We start from the raw sequence: 21,184 nt of genomic DNA, 5'->3' as shown, positions 1-21,184 counted from the left end.
GCCAAAAACACAGCGAGACAAACATGACAAAAACAGGCAAACATGATCCAAAAAAGGGTTAGGCAAAAAGGCAAAGTTTAAAGTCCAAAAACACAGTCTGATACAGAAGAAGGCCATAAACACAAGAAGAAATGCTCGGTGGCTCAGAAGGAACAAGTATCTCCAAACAATCCAACAATCTTTTCAGCCTAAAATCCAGCACTCAGTAACTACCAAAGAAGATCAGCTCTCATTTAGACAGTAAAAAAAAAAACAATCTGATCAGTAAAATGTTCTTGTGGGCTGCGCAAGCTTTTGTGGACTGCTGGTTTCAAAAGTTTGGGAACGTCTGATGCAGAGAAAGAACTGTTTTAGTCTCTTTAAAAGTTTTGTTGACATTTAATAAACACAGAAAAAAGTTCAGTTTCTAGTCACCTTAGACGGAGTCAAGGCACTCGGCTGGTCTTCAGAACTCCACCTTACCCCAAAACTGGGACAAGACCGAGTCCAAATGAGGTTGAGACCAAGACGTGACCAAAACCGCTAGCTGATGAACTCGAGAACTACAACACTACTTCACTGTCCAGTTTCAGCAAACTGAAATGACAGCATAGCATTGAATAGCCTTTCAACTCTACTATCAAGTCAAGGGTCATATAATTTCACACCAAAATTGGGCATTTATCCTAATAATCCATTCACACCATTCTCGTTCAGTCACTCAGAAAGATGAAATATTGTCATGCATATTTTGTATCAAGAAAATGAAATATTGTAATAATTTGTCACCCTGAACCCAAATGCATTTTTATACATTTTAAAAAAAGTATTTGAAGTATTTTGTTAAGTTATTTAATGATACTTTAATTCTTTATTTACAACATTTTTATCTGCTTTGAGATTTTATTAACAGTCTTGAAATATGAGGGGATATTAATTTTATTAGAATTTCATTACTCATGTAATATTGTACATTATAATTTTACACTCGTTATAATAAATAATGATAAAATTCAAAACAAACTGGTGTATAGAGCTTTCAGTCTGACAGTAATGGTGCTGATCTTGGATGGATAATTCTCCTCTGGGAAATTACAGTGTGTGGAGAAGAGTGTGGTGTGATTGTAATTACACGCATGCAGTGCTCACTGAGAGAGAAAGAGCGAGGGAGAGAGGGAGAGAGACAGAGAGAGAGAGAGAGAAATGGGCCATGTGTGCATGAACAGCACACAATCAGAGCATTTCTCATCTTCTCCATCTACTGTCGGCCTCTAGAGAACACATAAGTCTGTCGCTCCAGTTCCGGTCAAAAGTTTGGACCCCTTCACAAGAGTTCTCCTTATTTTTGGTATATCTGGAACACCAGTGCTGTTTCTGAACATATGGCGACTCTAAGGGCCAAAACACACCAAGACGACATTTAAAAACGAGCGCCAACTATGTCAAGTTGATGATCTCCTTCCGGCCCTCTCTACAGCAGAAAATGTGATAGTCCAATCCCATTTCTTATTTTTACCCCTACCTCTTGTTTTCAAGTGTCACCTTGCCTCTTGGAACTGAGTTACAAGTTGTAGTGGTTGAAATCTTCCCCATGAAATGGGACCCTCAAATAAAAAAAAGAACCTTACTTCAATAACAGGTTACTAGCGCTGTAGGCGACCCTACCAGTCTGGAGTGATAGCAGAGGAGGGTAAAGTTCAGCAACCTCACTGCTGGGCTTTAGTTACATTGAGGGCATCACATGCCTTCAAAGAGGGGCAATTATTTATTATCACCCACCCCTAATTCTTCAGTGATATGAAGCTGAAGTCAGATATTCACCAGCTTCTTGTTCAAATTTTCCCATTCCACCTTAAATGGTGCAGCAGTTCTGATGCTTGAAGAGCCAGAATGAAACTGCTGCTCTAATAAGGTGAAACGGGAAAGGTGAACCGAGACATTAGCATACTAGTGATTTTTATGCTTTGTTATGAAGAAAAGAACCATAATACACTGAAATGACATTAAACTGAGATAAACGGAGTGTGTCTCTGAAAAACCTCTATTTGGAGGACCATGTAGCCCTAACACTTCGCCCTACCCCTCTATCGCAACAAGAATCGGAACACCCTACCCCTAAACGTGCACGCTCAAAACGGGGGTGTGGGGCTGAGTGGTAGGGGCGAGGGGTGAAATGGAGCTGGGCCCAAATCTGTAAAGTGCAGTGTTCAGAGTAAATAATCTATTGTTCGAATGTATTAAAAGCTTTGAATGTCTGTTCTTATTGTTTTAATACTAACATTGTTATTACTAAGAACATTTGGCCTCAGTCACCAACCGTTCTTAAGATGAAATTGCTTCTTAAAACCCATTTACACAGTTTTGATGAAGATTCTGACATTCACCAATGTTTTCTTATTTGGGATTTGTTGTTAGGTAAGAACAGAATCTACACACTCAAGAGAACAAAGGTGAGAATAGTTCTGCGCTTTAAGAACAGGTCATGAATCTGATGTAGACTTTTTCTTAGGACCTTTCTCAAGAACACACTTAAGAAGAAACTTAGAAAGATTTTGGAGAATGAGGCCCGATACTCTTTATCTCATTAGGAATACAATAATAACATTAAGTATCTGGACATTCAAATAGCAGAAATAGTTAAAACAGCCGTTCCAAGTGCTAAAGCTCTGCTACTTGCTCTCTTCTTGCTTTCATTTCTCTCCCACGGTCATCTGTCGATGGCGATTTAACACACTCAACCGGCCAAAAGAATAGCTGACAAGGACCGACTACCCGCAGGTTTTTAATAGAAATTAAAGGACAATTTTTTTTCCCCCAAGTAATTATATGTTTTGTGTAAAAAAAAAAACAACAAATACTCACCAATCATTTGCATTATTTCCAATACCGCTGTCTTTTCTTGCGCATGTGCAGACTAAGAAATCCAAAACAAATCAGAGTAAGAGTTTACATGCACTGAGAAATATGACTACTGAGCTAAAATCCAGCCTCTTTATCAGATTTCTTAATTGGATTTCTAGATCGGAGTACGGTGTTTACATGACCACTTGAATAATCAGATAACTGCAGTCTGATTATGATCGGATTATTGAGTGCATGTAAACGCACTCAGTATTGGAATACTGGAACTGAAACTCTCTCTCTGACCAGTGTGCTGTGAGGTGAGCTGTTCTGGTTGATGATGTTCGTTGACACCCTCCTGATGGATCCACCTCATACACCAGCTGTTGACACTCACTCACTCACTCACTCCTTCTCTCACACTCCTCTCCATCAGGCCGGTCTGCAGTGCATTAATGATGCTGTCTCACGCTCTCACAGCTTCCTACCTCTGAGACTTTCACAGAGAGAGGCCAGTCATGTTCCAGATGCCTTCAGATGAAGACCAGCACTGGCTTCAGGCTTTAAAGACTCAAACCAAGGACAGAAACTTCTTAATCTGTATTTTTTATCACTAATCTATGACAATCAGGACATTCACTCTCTGTGTCGAGCGAGGGGGGGTTCAGGTGGTTGCAATCTGAAATTTCACCACTAGATGCCACTAAATTTTACATACTGCACCTTTAAGTGTAAGTAGTTTTAATTATGTTTTTTCTACTTTTACATTTTTGTACAAATGTACATTTTTTTTGTAATATACACTGATCAGGCAGAAAATTATGACCTTGTTTCTACGCTCATTGCTCGTATGTTGAAAAAAGAACAAAACTCTTGAACTTTATCAGTAATCGATGCATGAACTGATTATTAAAATAGTCATTAACAGCACCCCTGAAGCAAATATGGTGGCATATTGACTAAATTTATGGGTCATTATGTCTAATAGGAGATTAAAAAACTGCCAGTTAAGGGCAAATTAAATTTTTGCTTGATTATATTTCTAAATCTGAGCATAATGAGGCTTGTGCTCGATTAGTGGAGAGCATTCAGCTCACCGCTACACAGCTGCAGCAACCTGATGTAATGCACACAAAACCTGGAGCCATATAGAAGCATCAGAAAGTATGAAATAGCCTCTTCCAGCATTTTTTTTATACTATTAATGCGATGTTATTTCCAGCGGTCCCTGCCGGCAGCCATCCTTATCTGATTATCCAGGTGGTCCGCTGAAAGACGGATCCCAGAATCCATCAGTGCAGCGGCAATGAAAACAGCAGCCCTCCACCTTTTGATCTGTAGGAGCTGCTATATCTCTGATTCAGCAAGATAAATATTTCAGAACACCGACAGCCTTGTTCCAATTACGCTCGCTCCGGCCTGCGGCTCGTCAGCAGCTGTGCTGTATCAGCTACAACTCCACCAGCTGGGCTTCAGCAGAGACCACAAAAATACACCTGAACATGGCGCTGTGGTACTAAAGGACGGTCTTGAGACCACAAATCAATTAATTCAGCAGTTTTTGTCTCGTCTCAGGGTAAGGAGGACTTTGTAACACCTGCCGAATGCAAAGCCTACCTCATTTTACAGCCTGACTGACTATGGGTTATCAAGATCGGTCAATATATACCATTTTCATAATATTATTTTAACATTATATATAATACTATTCTGTATTGGCAAAAATCACTGATAATTAGCACCTCTTTGGTTGCACACCATCACCAAGATTCAAACTCACAGGCTCTGGATGATAAAATGTATTTAAACCTTATCTTAAGCATGATAATTTTTTTTTCTACCAAAATTTCTAATGAAAAAAAAGAGATGATTAACAGAAATTGAAACTGCGAATTCTGGGTAGCATCCAGTGCTACAATATTTTGATTATTTAAGAAGTGCAATCATTCAGAACTAGTAATCATAACAGCCAGTAAAGCTGTTAAAGTGTAAAATTATATATATACACACACACACACACACACACACACACACACACACACACACACAGGTGTTTACTGACTCTACTTAGTTAATGAAATTAAAGGGTTAAGCTCTCCCATATTAAGACACTTTATCTGTTTGTTCAATGATTTGTCGTTAAGATCATTAAAAGCTTCAAGTTTTGAACAAGATTTTTTCCAAGCAACTTTAGACCATGTCTGTTCATTGTGACATTTATTATGCAATATAAAGAGTAACTAGAGCTTTCAATTCATGCAAACAAGTAATCAAATGAAAAAAAAGGAGATACAATGTTGTTCTGTGAGTAAAGGGACATTATTATTATTTTTATTACTACTACTATTTATCACTTAGCATTATCTTGTTACAAACATCCACCTACAAACGTTTGTCGTTGTTCATAATAATTTAGATTAGATAAATAATAATTAAATTAGTCTTACAATATTTATATTATAAAATAATGTGTCATTATAACATAAAAATTACAGGAAAACATTGTGACAGTTCCAGATTTTTAATTAGTAGTTCATATCAGGACAAAATCATATATACCAAAAGTTCAACTTCTTTAAAAAAAAAACATGAAAAAGATGAGTCCAAAATCTGTAAAAACACAGCCCCCATAATCCCACCAATCTGATCACCTTCACCTGCAGAATAGCAGAGGAACTCCACAGCCAGGCAGATACTAAAGAGAACATTACTGAGGTTCTAACACCGCCGCGCTGATCGCTGCCTTCCAGTTACAGACAGGGTCAATAACATCACCCGCAGGATAATGATACAATAGCGCTTTTGTTCTTTAAGCCCACTTTAGCGCCGCTTAAGCCCCCTCTCTTTAAAACGTCTTTGTTAGATGATCCAGCTCCACAGAGAGACTGAATTCCAATTAGATTAAACACTCCACAAAAGATGTGTGATTGGGCTTGGCTCTGTCTGCTCATAACTTCCCCAATCTGCTTTCTGATAGAACTTTTATAACAAGCTAATCTCAGAACACGAGGAAAATAAGGTGTTCCCTGAGGAGCTGCAGTTCTGCTAGTCTGTTAGTGGAGTTGAAAAATTTCAGGAGCCAAAGAACCGTGAGTGTAATCTTCCACAACTGATAACACTCACATGAACTGTCTCTTAGAAGATGTTACTGATGAAAACTGCAATTTGGTGCAACAGAAACTTTTAGGTGCACACCAGATACTATTTAGTGAGCACCTGATACTATTTGTTTCAACAGACGTGATGATACTAAATTACTTAAGTGTTTGAGCAGTGACATCACTGATACTACAATGTAAGTGTTTCTAATAAAGTGGCCAGTGAGTAAAACCACAAGGTAGGTGTTTCTATTAAAGTGGCCAGTGAGTGGAAGTACAAGGTAGGTATTTCTAATAAAGTGGCCAGTTAGTGGAAGCACATGGTAGGTGTTTCTAATAATGTGTCCAGTTAGTGGGAGCACAATGCGGGTGTTTCTAACAAAGTGGCCAGTAAGTGGAGGTACAAGGTGGGTATTTCTAATAAAGTGGCCAGTTCGTGGAAACACAAGGTAGGTGTTTCTAATAAAGTGGCCAGTTAGTGGGAACACAATGTGGGTGTTCCTAATAAAGTGGCCAGTTAGTGGAAGCACAAGGTAGCTGTTTCTAATAAAGTGGCCATTTAACGGAAATACAAGGTGGGTGTTTCTAAAAAGTGGCCAGTAAGTGGAAGTATAAAATCTGTTTACATTTTTTTATGAAAATGTGATGGATCTAATAGAAGCTAATATGTGGAAACAGTCACATTTGTGTATTGTATTTTTTTACTATGATTTGCATACTGTATACAAATTTTAAAGGGTTTTTAATGGTTTTTATTTATTATTTTCTTACGGCTGATAATGCTTTGTGCTTTTGTGCTTTCACTGCTGGAGACAGTTCAACACAGAAACTGCCCTGAAGGCTTTTTGCAAATTGTACTGAACTCTCCCGAGACCCAGCGTTCACCTGCCACCCACACTAGTATGTTTATCTATTACTCTTGGCATGGCAGCGACAGTACACAGCAGACCACAACACACACACACACACCCTTTGTCCAGGATGTGGGATCAGACATACGCTACAAATGTATTACATATATGTAATTACTGCGCAAAGGTTTAACAATCAATCCTTCATTCATTTAACTTCCAGTCAAAGTGGCCATTTATCAATTATTCATTTTTCAGCGTCAGGAAGGAAGTAGATAATCTCAGCTGTTTGAGTGTTCAGTGTGAGACTCTTTACCTTTATTCCAGCTTTCATTCTTTCCAGGAGACTCACTTTCAGTTTCTCAAAGAATCTGCAGACATACTTTCAAAGTTCAGTCTTAGAAGTTGATCATTTTCTGAAGTAATCAACCTCATTCAGTGGTGTTGAGGTCTGAACTCTGGGGTGGTCAGTCCATTGTTCAGCTTCTTTGTTTGATGTGTCTGTCTCCTTTTCTCAGTGAGGCTTCTTGACAGCTACATGTCCTTTCAGACCCATAGCGCTGAGTTATCTTCTCACTTATTTTACCCCATGTTTTTTATACAAAGTCAGGACACACACACACACACACACACACACACACACACACACACACACACACACACACTTTCTCTCTCTCTGACAGTGACCTGCTGCCTTCAGGATCAATCAGTAGTATAGATCACACAGACCTCTAGATCCTGTTCCATTAATTACAGACTGATGTGTTTACAGAGGCGGGGTGGCGGGTAGAGAAGTGAGGGAGAGACAGAGAGTGAAGGTTAGAGAGTTAGGGAGAGAAAGCAATAAAGAGAGAATAGAGAAAGGGAGAGGAGATGAAAAGAAAAGAGGAGAAGAGAGAGGTGGAGAGAGAGAAGAAAAGAGAGAGAGGAGAAAAAGAGAAAGGAGACAAAGAAGAGAGAGAGAGAGAAGAGAAAGTGGAGAGAGAGGAGAAGAGAGGGGGAGAGAAAGAGGAGAAAAAATAGAGTAAGGAGAAGAGAGAGTGGAGAAAGAGAGAGGAGGCGAGAAAGAAAGAGTGGAGAAAAGAGAGTAGAGAGAGAGGGGAAGAGAGACAGAAGAAAGAGAGAAAGTAAGATGAGAAAAGAGAGAGCAAGATGAGAAAAGAGAGGAGAGAGAGGAGAAAAGAGAGAGTAGAAGAGAAGAGAAGATAGAAAGAGATGAGAGAAAGAGAGAAGAGAGAGCACAGAAGAGAGAGTGAAAAAAGAGTACAAAGAGAACAGACAGAATAAGAGAGAGAGGAAAGAGAGAGGAGAAGAGAGAGAGTAGACAGAGAGTAGACAGAGTAAGAGAGTAGAGGGAGAGAGGTAAAGGAGAGAGAGGGAAAGAGGAAGAGGAGAGAGAAAGATTAGAGAGAGGACAAAAGAGTGAGTAGAGAGAGAGAGAGAGAGAAGAAAATTTACTCACAAATATATTTGATAATTAACTTTTTTTTCTCTTTCCTTTTATAAACTACATACACATATTTAATAGGTTTTGTTTTATTATTACTTTATTATACACTTTTATATTATTAATTGATAACACTTTCTCTTCTTAATTATTGCATTATCATATTAATCTTGGTTTATATTTTGTTTTATTATTGTTTTGTTGTTTTCTGTTTTGTCTTTTTTTTTATTAACTTTTGATATATAGATCATTTTTGTTGTGCTTTGACAATACAAATGTACATTTGTCATGCCAATAAAGCAAACCTGAACTTGAAGTAAGGAAAGAGTGATGAGAGAAAAAAAAGAGAGGAGAGAGAGGAGAGAGAAAGAGTAGATAGAGTAGATAGAGTGATAGAGTAGAGAAAGAGAAGAAGGAAGAAAGAAAGCAAGTAAGAGAGGGAGAGAGAGAGCAAGAGGAGAAGAAAAGAGAGAGCTGGGGCATTGTTTGTGTTATCTGTCCTGAACTATTAGTATAAGAACAAACACTGTAATCAGAATCGCTGGACTGTGGTATTCATGTAATTTTCTGACCGTCTCTAATGTTGTGCTGTATTTTCACTCCGTACTGACGCTCCTGTGCTGGAGAACCAACACTAAATGTTCCTAATTTGTGAAGTGTGTTATAAACCCCTTGCAATGAACTGCGGCCTTCATAACGACCCCCTAATGAGCTTCTCGAGACTCCCCCAAACAGATCCAGACTCTTTGTCCCCAAAACTACCTACTGGGCAACAACATCCATCTACAGAACCGAGAGCCAGCGGCAGATACGGAATTGCAGTTTCAGGGCTTCCTGTGGTTTTAGGTCTGCACTGGCTACCATCTAGTGTTAGTATAATACACAGATAGCTAGTAGCTACATCCAGATTCGCTAGCTATGAGAGAAATAGTGCGATATGATAAATGTTATTTGAATTGTCAACAATAAATTTATGTAGTAAATGAGTTACTGAGTGAATCATTCTTAAAAACAAAAAGGACAGCAAAACACTGACTTTCTGCTCAGCGTTTTCTGAGCGACCCACTGGTGTTTAAGCGGAGTATTAGGCCCAATTCCATTTCACCCCTCGCCCCTACCACTTAGCCCTACCCCTCCCTTTTGCGCACCGTTGAGAAAGAGGGGTGGAGCAAAGTGTTAGGGCTACATGGCCCTCCAAACTGAGGTTTTTCAGAGACACTCCAAACAGAGTGTTATGTGAAAAAAAGAAAAAGCCAGCACGATGGCTGCACAAGAGACCAAAGAAACACACAAATGTGAGAATTTTCTAAGTTAAAAATTATGATAATCATTGTATATCTTAGTTTAATGGTGTTTTAATGATCACAAGCATAAAAAAATGCTAGTAGTGCTGATGTCTTGGTAGCTAGCTAGCTAAATTTCCCGTTCCACCTTAAATGGTGCAGCAGTTACATTCTGGAGCCTCAGGCGTCAGAGCTTACCATTTAAGGTGGAACGTGAAAATTCCTCCAAGAAGCTGGCGAATAGCTGACTTCAGCTTCATATCACTGAGGAATTAGGGGCGGGTGATAATAAATGATCATCCCTCTTTGAAGGCATGTGATGCTCTAAATGTAACTAAAGCAAAGCAGTGAGGAGCTGAATTGTACCCTCCTCTGCCATCACTGCAGACTGGCAGGGTCACCTACAGAGCAGCGCTAGTAGCCTGTTAATGAAGTAATGTTCTTTTTTATTTGAGGGTTGTTCCATTTCATAGGGAAGATTTCAACCACTAACTCAGTTCCAAGGAGCAAGGTGACACTTGAAAACAAGGGGTAGGGGTAAAAATAAGAAACAGGATTGGGCCTTAGACAAAATGCCACTTTTCAGCGCTCATTTTACACTCCCAGTCCAATTTACTTACTTTTCTTCCACTTCTTTCTTTTGTCATCCTTTGTAAATTTGTTTAGTAAACAATTTTAACAGTAATATAATAAATAAAGCCTGTAATACAGTTATAACCAATTTAGCACAAAAACAGTGTGAGCAACAACTAAATCATTTAGTATTAGGCCTAGTCATTACTTTTTCTCTCAACTGTTTGTAATCAGTCTTGTAATCACTGTTTATTTTCCAAAATAAGAGGCTGCGTAAATTGAAAATCCATTTGATTTAAACCTCAAAACTGGAGTAAGTGATTTTGCAGAAACCAGGAAGTGCAAGCTAGTTTTTGAAAAAATTCAACCAAAAAAAATCCCACCCTCTACTTTCAGCCCTCCTTCCAAATCCATGCCCCAAAACACAAAATGGCCTGACTAGTCACAACAGAGAGTGTTGCAACTAAATAAATAAATGCAAATAAATACAAATACAAATAAATAAAAATAAACACATATAAGCTAGCTACATCACCTCATTTGTAAAACGTCCCATTCAAAGCCAATATAGACTAACATAATACCATCAAACCACACTTGCTCAAAACTGCAATGCAGGCATTGTCCAGCATGCACAAACATTTAAACTAAAGTACTAATTGCTTGGCTTAAAATACTGCCCTTAAATACAAAGTATTAGACCCCAAAATTACATTATCCCTAACAACTTGAGGGTGCACAATATGCAGATCCAGACCTGCACCCTCTAGTGGTTAGGAGGAGTGTTACCTGTTGTAATTAAAGTTATTTACAGCTGGTTAAGCCACAGTAGCTAACTTAATTATTGACTAGAATTAACTTGGCTTGTAAGTCCTGACGAAATGACAAAATGATCTTAATGACTAATCTAGTGCTGTGCTGCACTGGAATATATTTTTAAGTGAATGCCACATGATATAAACCATATTAAGTTAAATTCCATATGCCACATAAAGTTAGTCTGAATAAATAAATACTACACTCTTTAAAAGGCTTTGCTTCAACAGTTCTTTAGTAAAGAAAATAGTTCTATACTCAAAGAACCCTCAAAGAGTTTTTTGCATCATGAAATGGTTCTTCAGATTGATGGAAAACATGCTGTAGATGGCTTTTGAAAATGGTTCTACAAAAGGGTTCTTCTTTTGTTACAATGTCAAGCTTGTAACAATAGAAAAACCACCGTGAGTGCTATATACACTATATTGCCAAAAGTATTCACTCATCCATTTAAATCATTGAATTCAGGTGTTCCAATCACTTCCACGGCCACCGGTGTATAAAACCAAGCACCTAGGCATGCAGACTGCTTCTACAAACATCTGTGAAAGAAGGGGTCACTCTCAGCAGCTCAGTGAATTCCAGCGTGGTGCCGTGATAGGATGCCACCTGTGCAAGTCCAGTCGTGAAATTTTCTCGCTACTAAATATTCCACAGTGAATTGTCAGTGGTATTATAACAAAGTGGAAGCGATTGGGAACGACAGCAACTCAGCCACGGAGTGGTAGGCCACGTAAAATGACAGAGCGGGGTCAGCGGATGCTGAGGTGCATAGTGCGCAGAGGTCACCAACTTTCTGCAGAGTCAATCAATACAGACCTCCAAACTTCATTTGCTGAAGCATTAAGATTCCATTTTCATAAACCATTTTCATAAAAAACCCTTGAAGAACCATCTTTTTATTTTGATATTTAACCAATTGTTTGATACTTCAGTGAATACTTGCTAGCACACTGCAAGTATTCACTGAAGTATCAAACAATTGGTTAAATATCAAAATAAAAACAAAATATCGACGGCCTGAATTCAATGCACCCTTAAGTTACCCTAACCACTAGGGGGCGTAAACGTAAAACCACATCATGCCCTGAAACTGCAGGTGTGGAGCTTCTCAGGCCAGTAGATGGATTCATCTCCCACTGGGCTCAACAGAACAGACACCGGCATTCCCCTCCTCCCTCAGCTAATGGCATCAGCCAGGCAAGGTGATTGCCTCTCGGAGGAGAGACAGAGAGACCAAGGTGAGAAAGAGAGAAAGAGTGAACGAGTCTCTTCCTCCAATCAGCTCAGAGCACATGAGGCTCTACAGGAGAGGAAGGGATGAAGGGGAGAGAGAGGCAGAAGCCAAAGCAAAATCAATTCTCATCATCGCTCAGCCAGCTGAGACTGAGTGTGTGTGTGTGTGTGAGTGTGTGTGTGTGTGTGTGTGTGTGTGTGTGTGTGAGAGACGAGGCAGGTAAAAGGCCGGAGTGTAAAGATTGAGACTTTACCTCTGCAGATGGTGCCGTTTCCCACGTAGCCCGGCTTACAGGTGCACAGGTGGCCGTGGATGGTGTTGGTGCAGATGGCGTTTTCATCACACAGACTCTGTCCACCGGCGCACTCATCACGCTCTGAGAGAGGAAACAGAGGATTAGTGCGCATTTAAAGGGCCCAAAACATGAGAAAACAAATTTGCCTCATTGTTCATATAATATATAAACATTGCTGAAGTTTAAAACATATCGTTCATTCTTCAGTCCATACAGTCCATACATGGAAACTAAACAGCAAAAACAGACTGTTAAGAATTTACTGTTTTTGTGATGTCACAAAATCCAACTCATTTACACACTGCATATCCACTTATGTAGGCTACAGCAGTTTGTTATTGTTATTCCCTGTAGTTTTTATAATATTTTTATATGTGGCACTAAAGGCTTTATTTTGTCTGTTACTTATTAAATCTTAAAATAAATATTAAAAATATATAAAAATAAATATTGTGATGCATTTTGTGTATCGTGAAAATGTTTTGAAGTATTGTGATATAATATTTCTGCCATATGGCCCACCACTAGATGGGAACATACAACATGTTTAGAATCTGCATCTTCAACAGAAGGTCCCCGCCTCTTTCAATGAGCTACAAGTCAGAAACAATTAACATAAAATTACGGCATGCTTTTCATATTGCTAGCGATAACTGCGACTTCTAAGGGTTAACTGAGCGCCGCAGAAAGTGACCCAGCGCGGAAGCGGATGAGGCAGCTCGAGTCTTGATTCATAACACATGACTAATAATGGAAATTAGTCCAATAAATATTTCAGACGCATTTACTCAAACATGAAATTAGCACTGCTAATGCTAATGGGGTGAACTCTTGCTTGCGCTGAGTTTCTGAATAGCATGTGTTTGTTCTGGAGGCGAACACGCCGTTTCTGCAGAGCTGCTTCTCCTCAGCTCCAGCAATGACAGGACAATGTCATCAGTTTAGGAAGGTGAAGATCTCAGGAGATCTCATAAGGCTAAATTACCCCTCCGCCTCCTCCCCGTCCCATCTGAGGCTGCAGTTTGATGGCCATGGGCCTGAGCTCTGATGAGAGCGGAGAAAAATGGGCCCATTAGCATGGACATTGTTCATCAATATGCAAAAGCCATCTTAATCATGACTAATACATTCCCTCCTTAATTAATGACTTGTGCTTATTGAGCCCTTAAGCAAATTGAACACATTATTCAACACTTTTTCCCCTTTTCCTCTACAGGATTTCCTCCTCAGGCGTGACGAGTGGACGAAGTGTGGATGAATCTTGGGGAATCTGCAGAAGAACTACAGTGAACAGACAGAATGTCTGAGATTTAAGAGTAGAGTGGTGAATAGTTTTGAATATTTAATTTGGAGTGACCTTTTCCCCAATAAAGTGCAGAGCAGGGATGGATGATATATGGATATGGATATATGGATGATATAAAAAGAGTTTCTGATATCTGGACAATAATGGTTAATACAATAATAATAATAGTTTCATCATTTTACATTTTTACAAATACATCTGCTATATACTTTAGGTCATGCTATTTAAAATTCTAAATATATAGAGAAAGCAGATGAGCTGCCGTGGAACCCACAAGTGCTGGCCAACAGCACTACGACATGCAGGGGCAGGGTGGGACCTATGGACTACACACGGCTGGCCATCGCTAACGAGGACAGACGGCACGTCGCCGGAACCCGGCACAAAAGAGTCTCTCCAGCCTCAGTTGGAGGGAGGCCATCGACAGAGCGCCACTCTAATCTCTCTCCTCCGTTCTCTCTCTCCCTGAACAGGCACCTCGACAGACACCGAGCCGGAACCAGACCTAATGCTACCCAAACTCGCGCCAAGCCTCTGTGCCTCCTCCAGATACCGTCCAAGCCTCTGGCTTCCCGTCAAGTTGGATTAAGGAGGACTTTGGAAGAGACTTTTTCATTTTTTCCCTACCTCTATTCAGGCAAAGATTTTGGTTGTTTTTTTCTTTTTCCACCTATATTTGGGTTGATTCCTCCCAATATACATACAGCGATCAGGCATAACATTATGACCTCCATACCAAAAATACCAAACCAACCAAAAATATTCAGCCAAAAGCGTCCTGTGGGCACCGTCCTGTGACACCTGATGATGGACTACAGGATGACCAGAACAACTATGCAGCAGCAGATCAGCTATCGTCTCTGACTTTACATCTACAAGGTGGACTGACAAGGTAGGAGTGTCTAATAGAGTGGACAGTGAGTGGACACAGTGTTTAAAAACTCCAGCAGCACTGCTGTGTCTGATCCACTCAGACCAGCGCAACAAACACTAACACACCACCACCACGTCAGTGTTACTGCAGTGCTGAGAAAGATCCACCACCCAAAATAAACCTGCTCTGTGAGGGTCCATGGGGGTCCTGACCACTGAAGAACAGGGTAAAAGGGGGCTAACAAAGTATGCAGAGAAACAGATGGACTACAGTCTGTAATTGTAGGAGTACAAAGTGCACCTATATAGTAAATGGAGCTGATAAAATGGACAATGAACGTAGAAATGAGGAAGTGGTCATAATGTTATGCCTGATCAGTGTACAAATATTATGATACACCTTTTAATGACACAAAGTTCTGTTTATGTTCTCATAAAACTAAACATGGTGAGACAAAGTTTGCAGCTTAAAAGCTTTCTTTCACTCAGTTGGTGTCAGCATCTCAGACCCTCAAAAAGCATGTGATCATACCTTTTTCAGGTGATCACGTTTTCACACATTTTTTTCACATATGAACTCAGTGTTTTTTCTAACAGTGAGGAGCACACTTCTGTACATGTAAGTGCACAACACACTGCAAAAAAACCCATAACATAAAATAGCCTGGGCAAACTTAAGCTACATTTTATATATAAATATTTTTTCCAATATGTAAAACTCAGCAAATAAATATAAAAAAATACACAAAATGTCATATTTAAGTGTATTCTCTATAAGGAAAATCAGCAAAACATGTAATTTGTGCAAGACTGTTCAAACTTTTGCATACAACTGTATGTCTGTCACAGCCACCTGAAAACAGTAACATTCTCTATTCATTACAAAAGTTAGGAGAAGCTTAAAAAATAAGCTAGGACACCAGTTTGGTTAGTTAGAACAGTATTTGCTAAATTCAGGATGTTTGTGTAATACTGTTTTCGTATCCGGAGTTAATGGATAAGATTTTAAAGTTAGAAACTTTTATTCTGTAATAGCTACTGTCCTAAATGCAGTCCTAACTGAAGTTATCATGATGTCAAAGTTAGGATGTTTCTCCTGTGGTGTAGAGTAAGGCTGATACACTATGCAGCAACAAATGAGCTACAGTAACTGTAAATCTACAAAGTGCACCTGTTTGGTAGGTGTTTCCAATAAAGAGGCCAATAAGCGTAGCTACAGGGCAGGTGAACAAAAAGATCATAATATTATTATAATAAAGTGCCCAGTGAGTGCATGTTATTACAAATTAAAAGTATTGAGAAATCACATTACTAAAGTAGAAGAGCAGATTAAAGGGCAGACATAGCCACATTTTTGCCTCTGCATTAAAGCGTTAACTCCAATCCTGTAAATGGCAGCAGGCTTATGGGTTGGGTTCTGCCTCAGGGTGGACGTAAAGCATCTGGGTTTGAGCTAAAGGTCTCTGAGGCTCATGCTGGGTCATCAGCGTGCATTAAAGAGCCTGTATCTGTGATATAGCAGACAAGCAGCAGGTCAGCCTCACCGTAATCATGCATAACGACGGGTCATCACAAAGCGCACTAACAGAGCCTGACCACTGTCCCCCGTGATTGGATCTTGATGAGAGGATTACAGCCTGGCCAAAGGCAATTTCCCTTTTCCAAAGCCCCACCATTACACAATTTACATCCTCCTGACAGCTCGTCTATCTGCTGCCTCACGCTCACCTGCAATCATACGGATTCTGCTTCTGCCTGAGAGAACAGGGCACCTTCAAAACAAAGCAAGAAATAGAGAAGGAGACTAGATGAGAATTTAAAGAGGCATTTCCACCTCTTTTTTACATTCAGGTGTCTTTAACTGGTGATCCTATGTCTGCTAGAAGCAATGCAACCTATGAACATATCCTGGAGGAGGTGTACACATACACGTTCAGAAATAAACGTATTAAACTGTCACTGGGGTCAGTACCCCTCTTGTCACTGGGGTGAGACCCTCAAGGTTACATCTCAGCACCTTTAGTCAGGGAATATAATTGTACCATAATCCACTGAAATTAGATTTTCTAAGTTGTATTGACTTCACACACCCCGTCTCATCTACAGGCTTTTTATTTTATTGTTCTGTTTTAAAACATTAGGTTACGAAAAGGTATACATATGCACTTTTTCACTGGGAAAAGCTTATTTAAGGTACACAACTGGACCTTAAAACCACTGTTGTATCTTCGAGGGCACATTTACATTGTTTGTACCTTGGTGATTGAAAAACATACCTGCACAGAACCTTTATTTCTAACAGTGTACGGCAAAAGTTTAAGGGCATTTTCACACGAGAGCTTTCTTCCAGACCCAAGATCACTTGCTGTGCAAGTTCGGTATGTTTGGTTGAGTGTGAAAGCTGTTTTCAAACTCTTAATGTGGTCTCCTGCATGTGTGGAAGCTATCCACTCCCAGCGCCATGTGTAGGGCTGTGTGATTAGTTTATTTTGTAACATGACTATTTTTTGCAGTATATACCATGTAGACTAGCCATATGATAGTCCCATGTTATCACTACTATGCATCAGTGTATGCTTAATAAAACCACACTTTCATAGAACTGGAGCAGGTTACTGTAATAAGCCAACCTTTGTGGAGTGAGCGTATGTCTCACGCTGTCCTGCACGGAAACCATCTCATACGAGAACACCTCGTTTTCAGGCACTCCTGACATTCAACAGTTGCTGCTCTTCGCCGGTTGAGTGTTTGTATCCAAGGAAAATAATAAAAAACAGCAAATGGATGAAGCTATGTCAGGGGTCAGCAACATGCGGCTCTTCTACTGCCCTGTTGTGGCTCCACAGCAGAATTCGATTTTTAGGTAAAAATAAAATAATCCTCCTTTGCAGTAAAATAAATCTCTGCTGATCCTTCAACACAGTTTAACAATAAATAGTCTTAAATGCTGGAGTTCATGTATAACTAATTTAGCCTTTAACCCTGAATGTTGGTGCGCAGACTGTTGGTCACCATAGCAACACTGACAACAATCTGGCCTAGCTAGTAGCTAATGAAAAGACAAAGAGAAAGATTTAAAATGAACATTGATAATTCGGAGATTAATGGACTTATTTGCATTTATAATCACTCCAGCTGATTTCCTGATATGTTTAATCTGCCATGAGAAACTGTCAAACAACAAAAAAAAGTAATGGAGCTGAAGTCTTGTTCTTGTTTGAATTTTCCTGTTCCCTGTGTCAGGCACCATTTAAGGTGGAACAGGAAAATTCTGACAAGAAGCTGGCGAATGAGAAGCTGACTTAAGCCTCATAAAAAGTTGAACATTGAGAGACATTTTACAAGAAACTTCTACTTAAGTTTTGTGCCAAAGATGCAAGAAAGGCAGCTATAGCTGAGCTCCTCCCCCCGCTCACTTTACACAGATTTGCTGCATGCAGATGCCCATTATATGCATTATCATATAATATACCATATATCCATTAACTTTTGGCAGTAACTGTGTCGATGTAATATATTTTACTCAACTGCAAAAATGTGCGGATTTAAATCAGTAGCTTTGTTGAATCAACACGTTACTTTTAGCACTGTGTCAGAGCACATATGGTCACTCTGCAGGGAATAAAAAGTGCCCTGAATTCTCTCTCGCACTGAAACTGAGTGTTAATTAGACGCTGAGTAGAGTTGAACACTATTACAGAGTAAAACATTACATTTTACATGCTATCCAAAACCATTAGTGAACCTACACATGTCTTCTGAGTTTTATATGGAATGGAATAAGTTTTTATATGGAAATAATATGTTTTCTTTGGGGACTATCTTGCCTTAAAGCCGCCTGCATGTATCCCTCCACCATAAATGGATTTTAAATTGTCAAAACTACCATAAAACAGTGTCTCAGTCATCAGGCAGTGTTTTCATAACCATTTCATGTAATAACTTTATGTGAGGGAGCATTTAGAGGTGGATGTCTGGGTCCTATCACCACCACTGTGAACAATTCTGACTTGGTAAGTGTCTCTAGAACAGAGCATTTCACACCAAATTCTGTATATATCTTAACCACTTAATTACACAGAATTTCTGAAAAACTGCTGGAATTCCTCTTTAATACCAAAATGTTCTTCAAAAGGAAGCATGAATTAAAATTAGGAATTGGGGTTCATGGGATTTTAGCATTGAGCTAAAGCACTCGTCTGTGATGAGTTTGTGATGCGAAATCCCAAATGTAATTGGCCCTGGATTACGGTTGCCATGGTGATGCACGTGGCCAGAAGTGATCAGAGACAAAAAATCCACAGTAAGATCAAACTAGGCTCGAAGCTTAAACACTAATTTGTGATATTACAAAAAACAATACATTTACACTGCCTATTCAGCCTAGAGCAGTTTAGCCCAGCCCACTGATTCTGAAATTACAAGGAATGTTTCAGACTGCTTTTTGAAAAAGACATGATACAGGACAGCCAATCTAAGCAAAGCTTATTTACATTTATGACTCTTAAAGGCCCTTTAAAGTTACAAAATTTACACTTCACTCCCCAAGCAAGACAGATTACATATAGAAACTACGCAAAACCAGCATCATTTCACTCGCCAAATAAGCAGCAAATCAGAACAGAGCTCATTTACATATAACAGTCTTAAATGCACAGTAACAAAAACAGCCTGTTTAATTTGTGATAAAGAGAGGTTGGAAAATATAAAGTGAAGAAAAATATATAAAATTATACATTATATATTATACACACACACACACACACACACATTTTCTAAGCCGCTTATCCTTCTGTGTTGCAGGGGGGCTGGAGCCTATCCCAGTGGTCATTGGGCAGAAGGCAGGAAACATCCTGGAAAGGTCGCCTGTCCATCGCAGGGCACATATGCATATGAGACGTTTTGGTACATAAACTCAAATGTTATAACTGGACTAATCGGATAAAATATGAAATGACATAATAATGTGTGATATTGGCTCTTTAAGACTGCACCTCAGAGCATCTATGGTGATACAGGACTGTTCAGTAAAACATACAGGCTGTCTGTGAGCAGCCATCGATTATGTGCTTCAGTCTCGGCGATGATCAGATAAAGCTGTCATGAGTCTAAACTCAGAAAGACTCGCTCCTGCAGCAGGTGATCGATGTGCGCTGATATCACGAAGTTCAACAGTGAAGGAGAAAAATATGACAGTTCATACATACAAAAGATTTTCTATACATGTGACTAGGTCACAGCTCATTCAGCTGCACATCTAGTTTCAGAGGCATCTGCATCTAGCAGATGGATCTCAGAGGATTCCACAGTAAAGCACTGTTCTCTATACTGCAGGAGACAAATGGCAACTGTACAAACACTCATACTTAACTCGATAATATAAACCATAGCGGATGTTGTGCTTTTAACAGCTGAAAATAACAGCGTTTTCATACTCAAATCGCAAAACATTGCTGGCTTTTACTGCATCAGTAGCCTCTTATGCTCCTTGGAACCACCGGTGGTTTCAAAACGCACTTTGTCATATTCTTCATAACATTCATATTTCATAAGCTACATTCAAAAAGTGGGTGTCATATGAGAGATGTAACTGTCTTCTTTCCAGTTAAATAGATGGGTAATGTAATTTTAAACCCTTATAATAAAAGAAGCTGAACTCACAATTTTTTTGTCTACTGAAAGTCGACCCATTTTTCCACAAATCTGGGCTATACACTATAAACAGATGGTGTCTCTTCCGTGATCTGCTCTGTAAAAATTATTTTCATAAAAAAATACAAAGAGCGTCTAAGATTTTTGGCTTTCGGCAGTAAATTGTTAGCATTTAGCAATATGTGTATGATCATAAAACACACTGTTAATTTGAGGGGAGCTTTTACAAAAATAAATAAATAAATAAAATAATAATTTCCATTTATTTCATGCAGTTACTGAATAATTTGCCTTATGATTTGGTCACGTAAATTCAGATGGACAAACCAAAATATACCCTGGAGCATAAGAGGTTAAACTTACTTTGCGTTCTTTAAATATGCAGCCCTGACACTGTGATTTATAGAACCATGTACAACACATTCTTCATCAATCTGAAGTTCTAAATAGAACCATTCCTTTTACTAAAGAAGCCTTGAAAACCATCTGTTTTAAGGCTGTAGCAGACATTGTGTTTCATTTTGGAGGAGAAAAAGTCCTCCAGGTTTAATTCTTACCACTCAGTAATGTGAACATTAGCAATGTTAGCGAGCACCCGGAACACCACAACTAACAGAGAGACACATCATCATATTTCTACATTAAAGTAAACTACTCACCACCTACCATGCTGAGCGGAAGGCATCTGTTTGGTTATTAAGCAAACCTGGGTGAAGATAATTTCCAGGATGGTACATATGGCAGTGAATTAATATTTAGCTTTGAGCTCAGAAATCCTAATCACAAATGTGAGTAAATCTGTCCTGCTGTTCAGTCCTGCATTCACTCTCCAGTTCAGTTTTACCCTCTTTTTGACCGGTTTTTGCATTGAAAGTGACATGTGAGTGAAGCTTTTCAGCAAAAGTTGAACATTTTTAATGTGATTGAGTGGAA

At 39.2% G+C, this 21,184-nt stretch overlaps 1 protein-coding gene across 1 annotated transcript in view; it reads right to left on the bottom strand.

Annotated features, from left to right (window-relative positions):
• The window catches only part of LOC118819330 (protein kinase C-binding protein NELL1-like), a 377,055-nt gene that overhangs the window by 63,107 nt on the left and 292,764 nt on the right, over positions 1-21,184 (bottom strand). The window contains exon 14 of the mRNA XM_036587069.1: positions 12,379-12,501. Coding sequence (XP_036442962.1) covers positions 12,379-12,501 — 123 coding nt within the window. The remainder of the gene's footprint in view (positions 1-12,378; positions 12,502-21,184) is intronic.

The sequence above is a fragment of the Colossoma macropomum genome, unplaced genomic scaffold (assembly GCF_904425465.1).
Source record: "Colossoma macropomum unplaced genomic scaffold, Colossoma_macropomum, whole genome shotgun sequence".
Lineage (NCBI taxonomy): Eukaryota > Metazoa > Chordata > Actinopteri > Characiformes > Serrasalmidae > Colossoma > Colossoma macropomum.
This window is presented reverse-complemented; position numbering and strand designations above follow the sequence as displayed.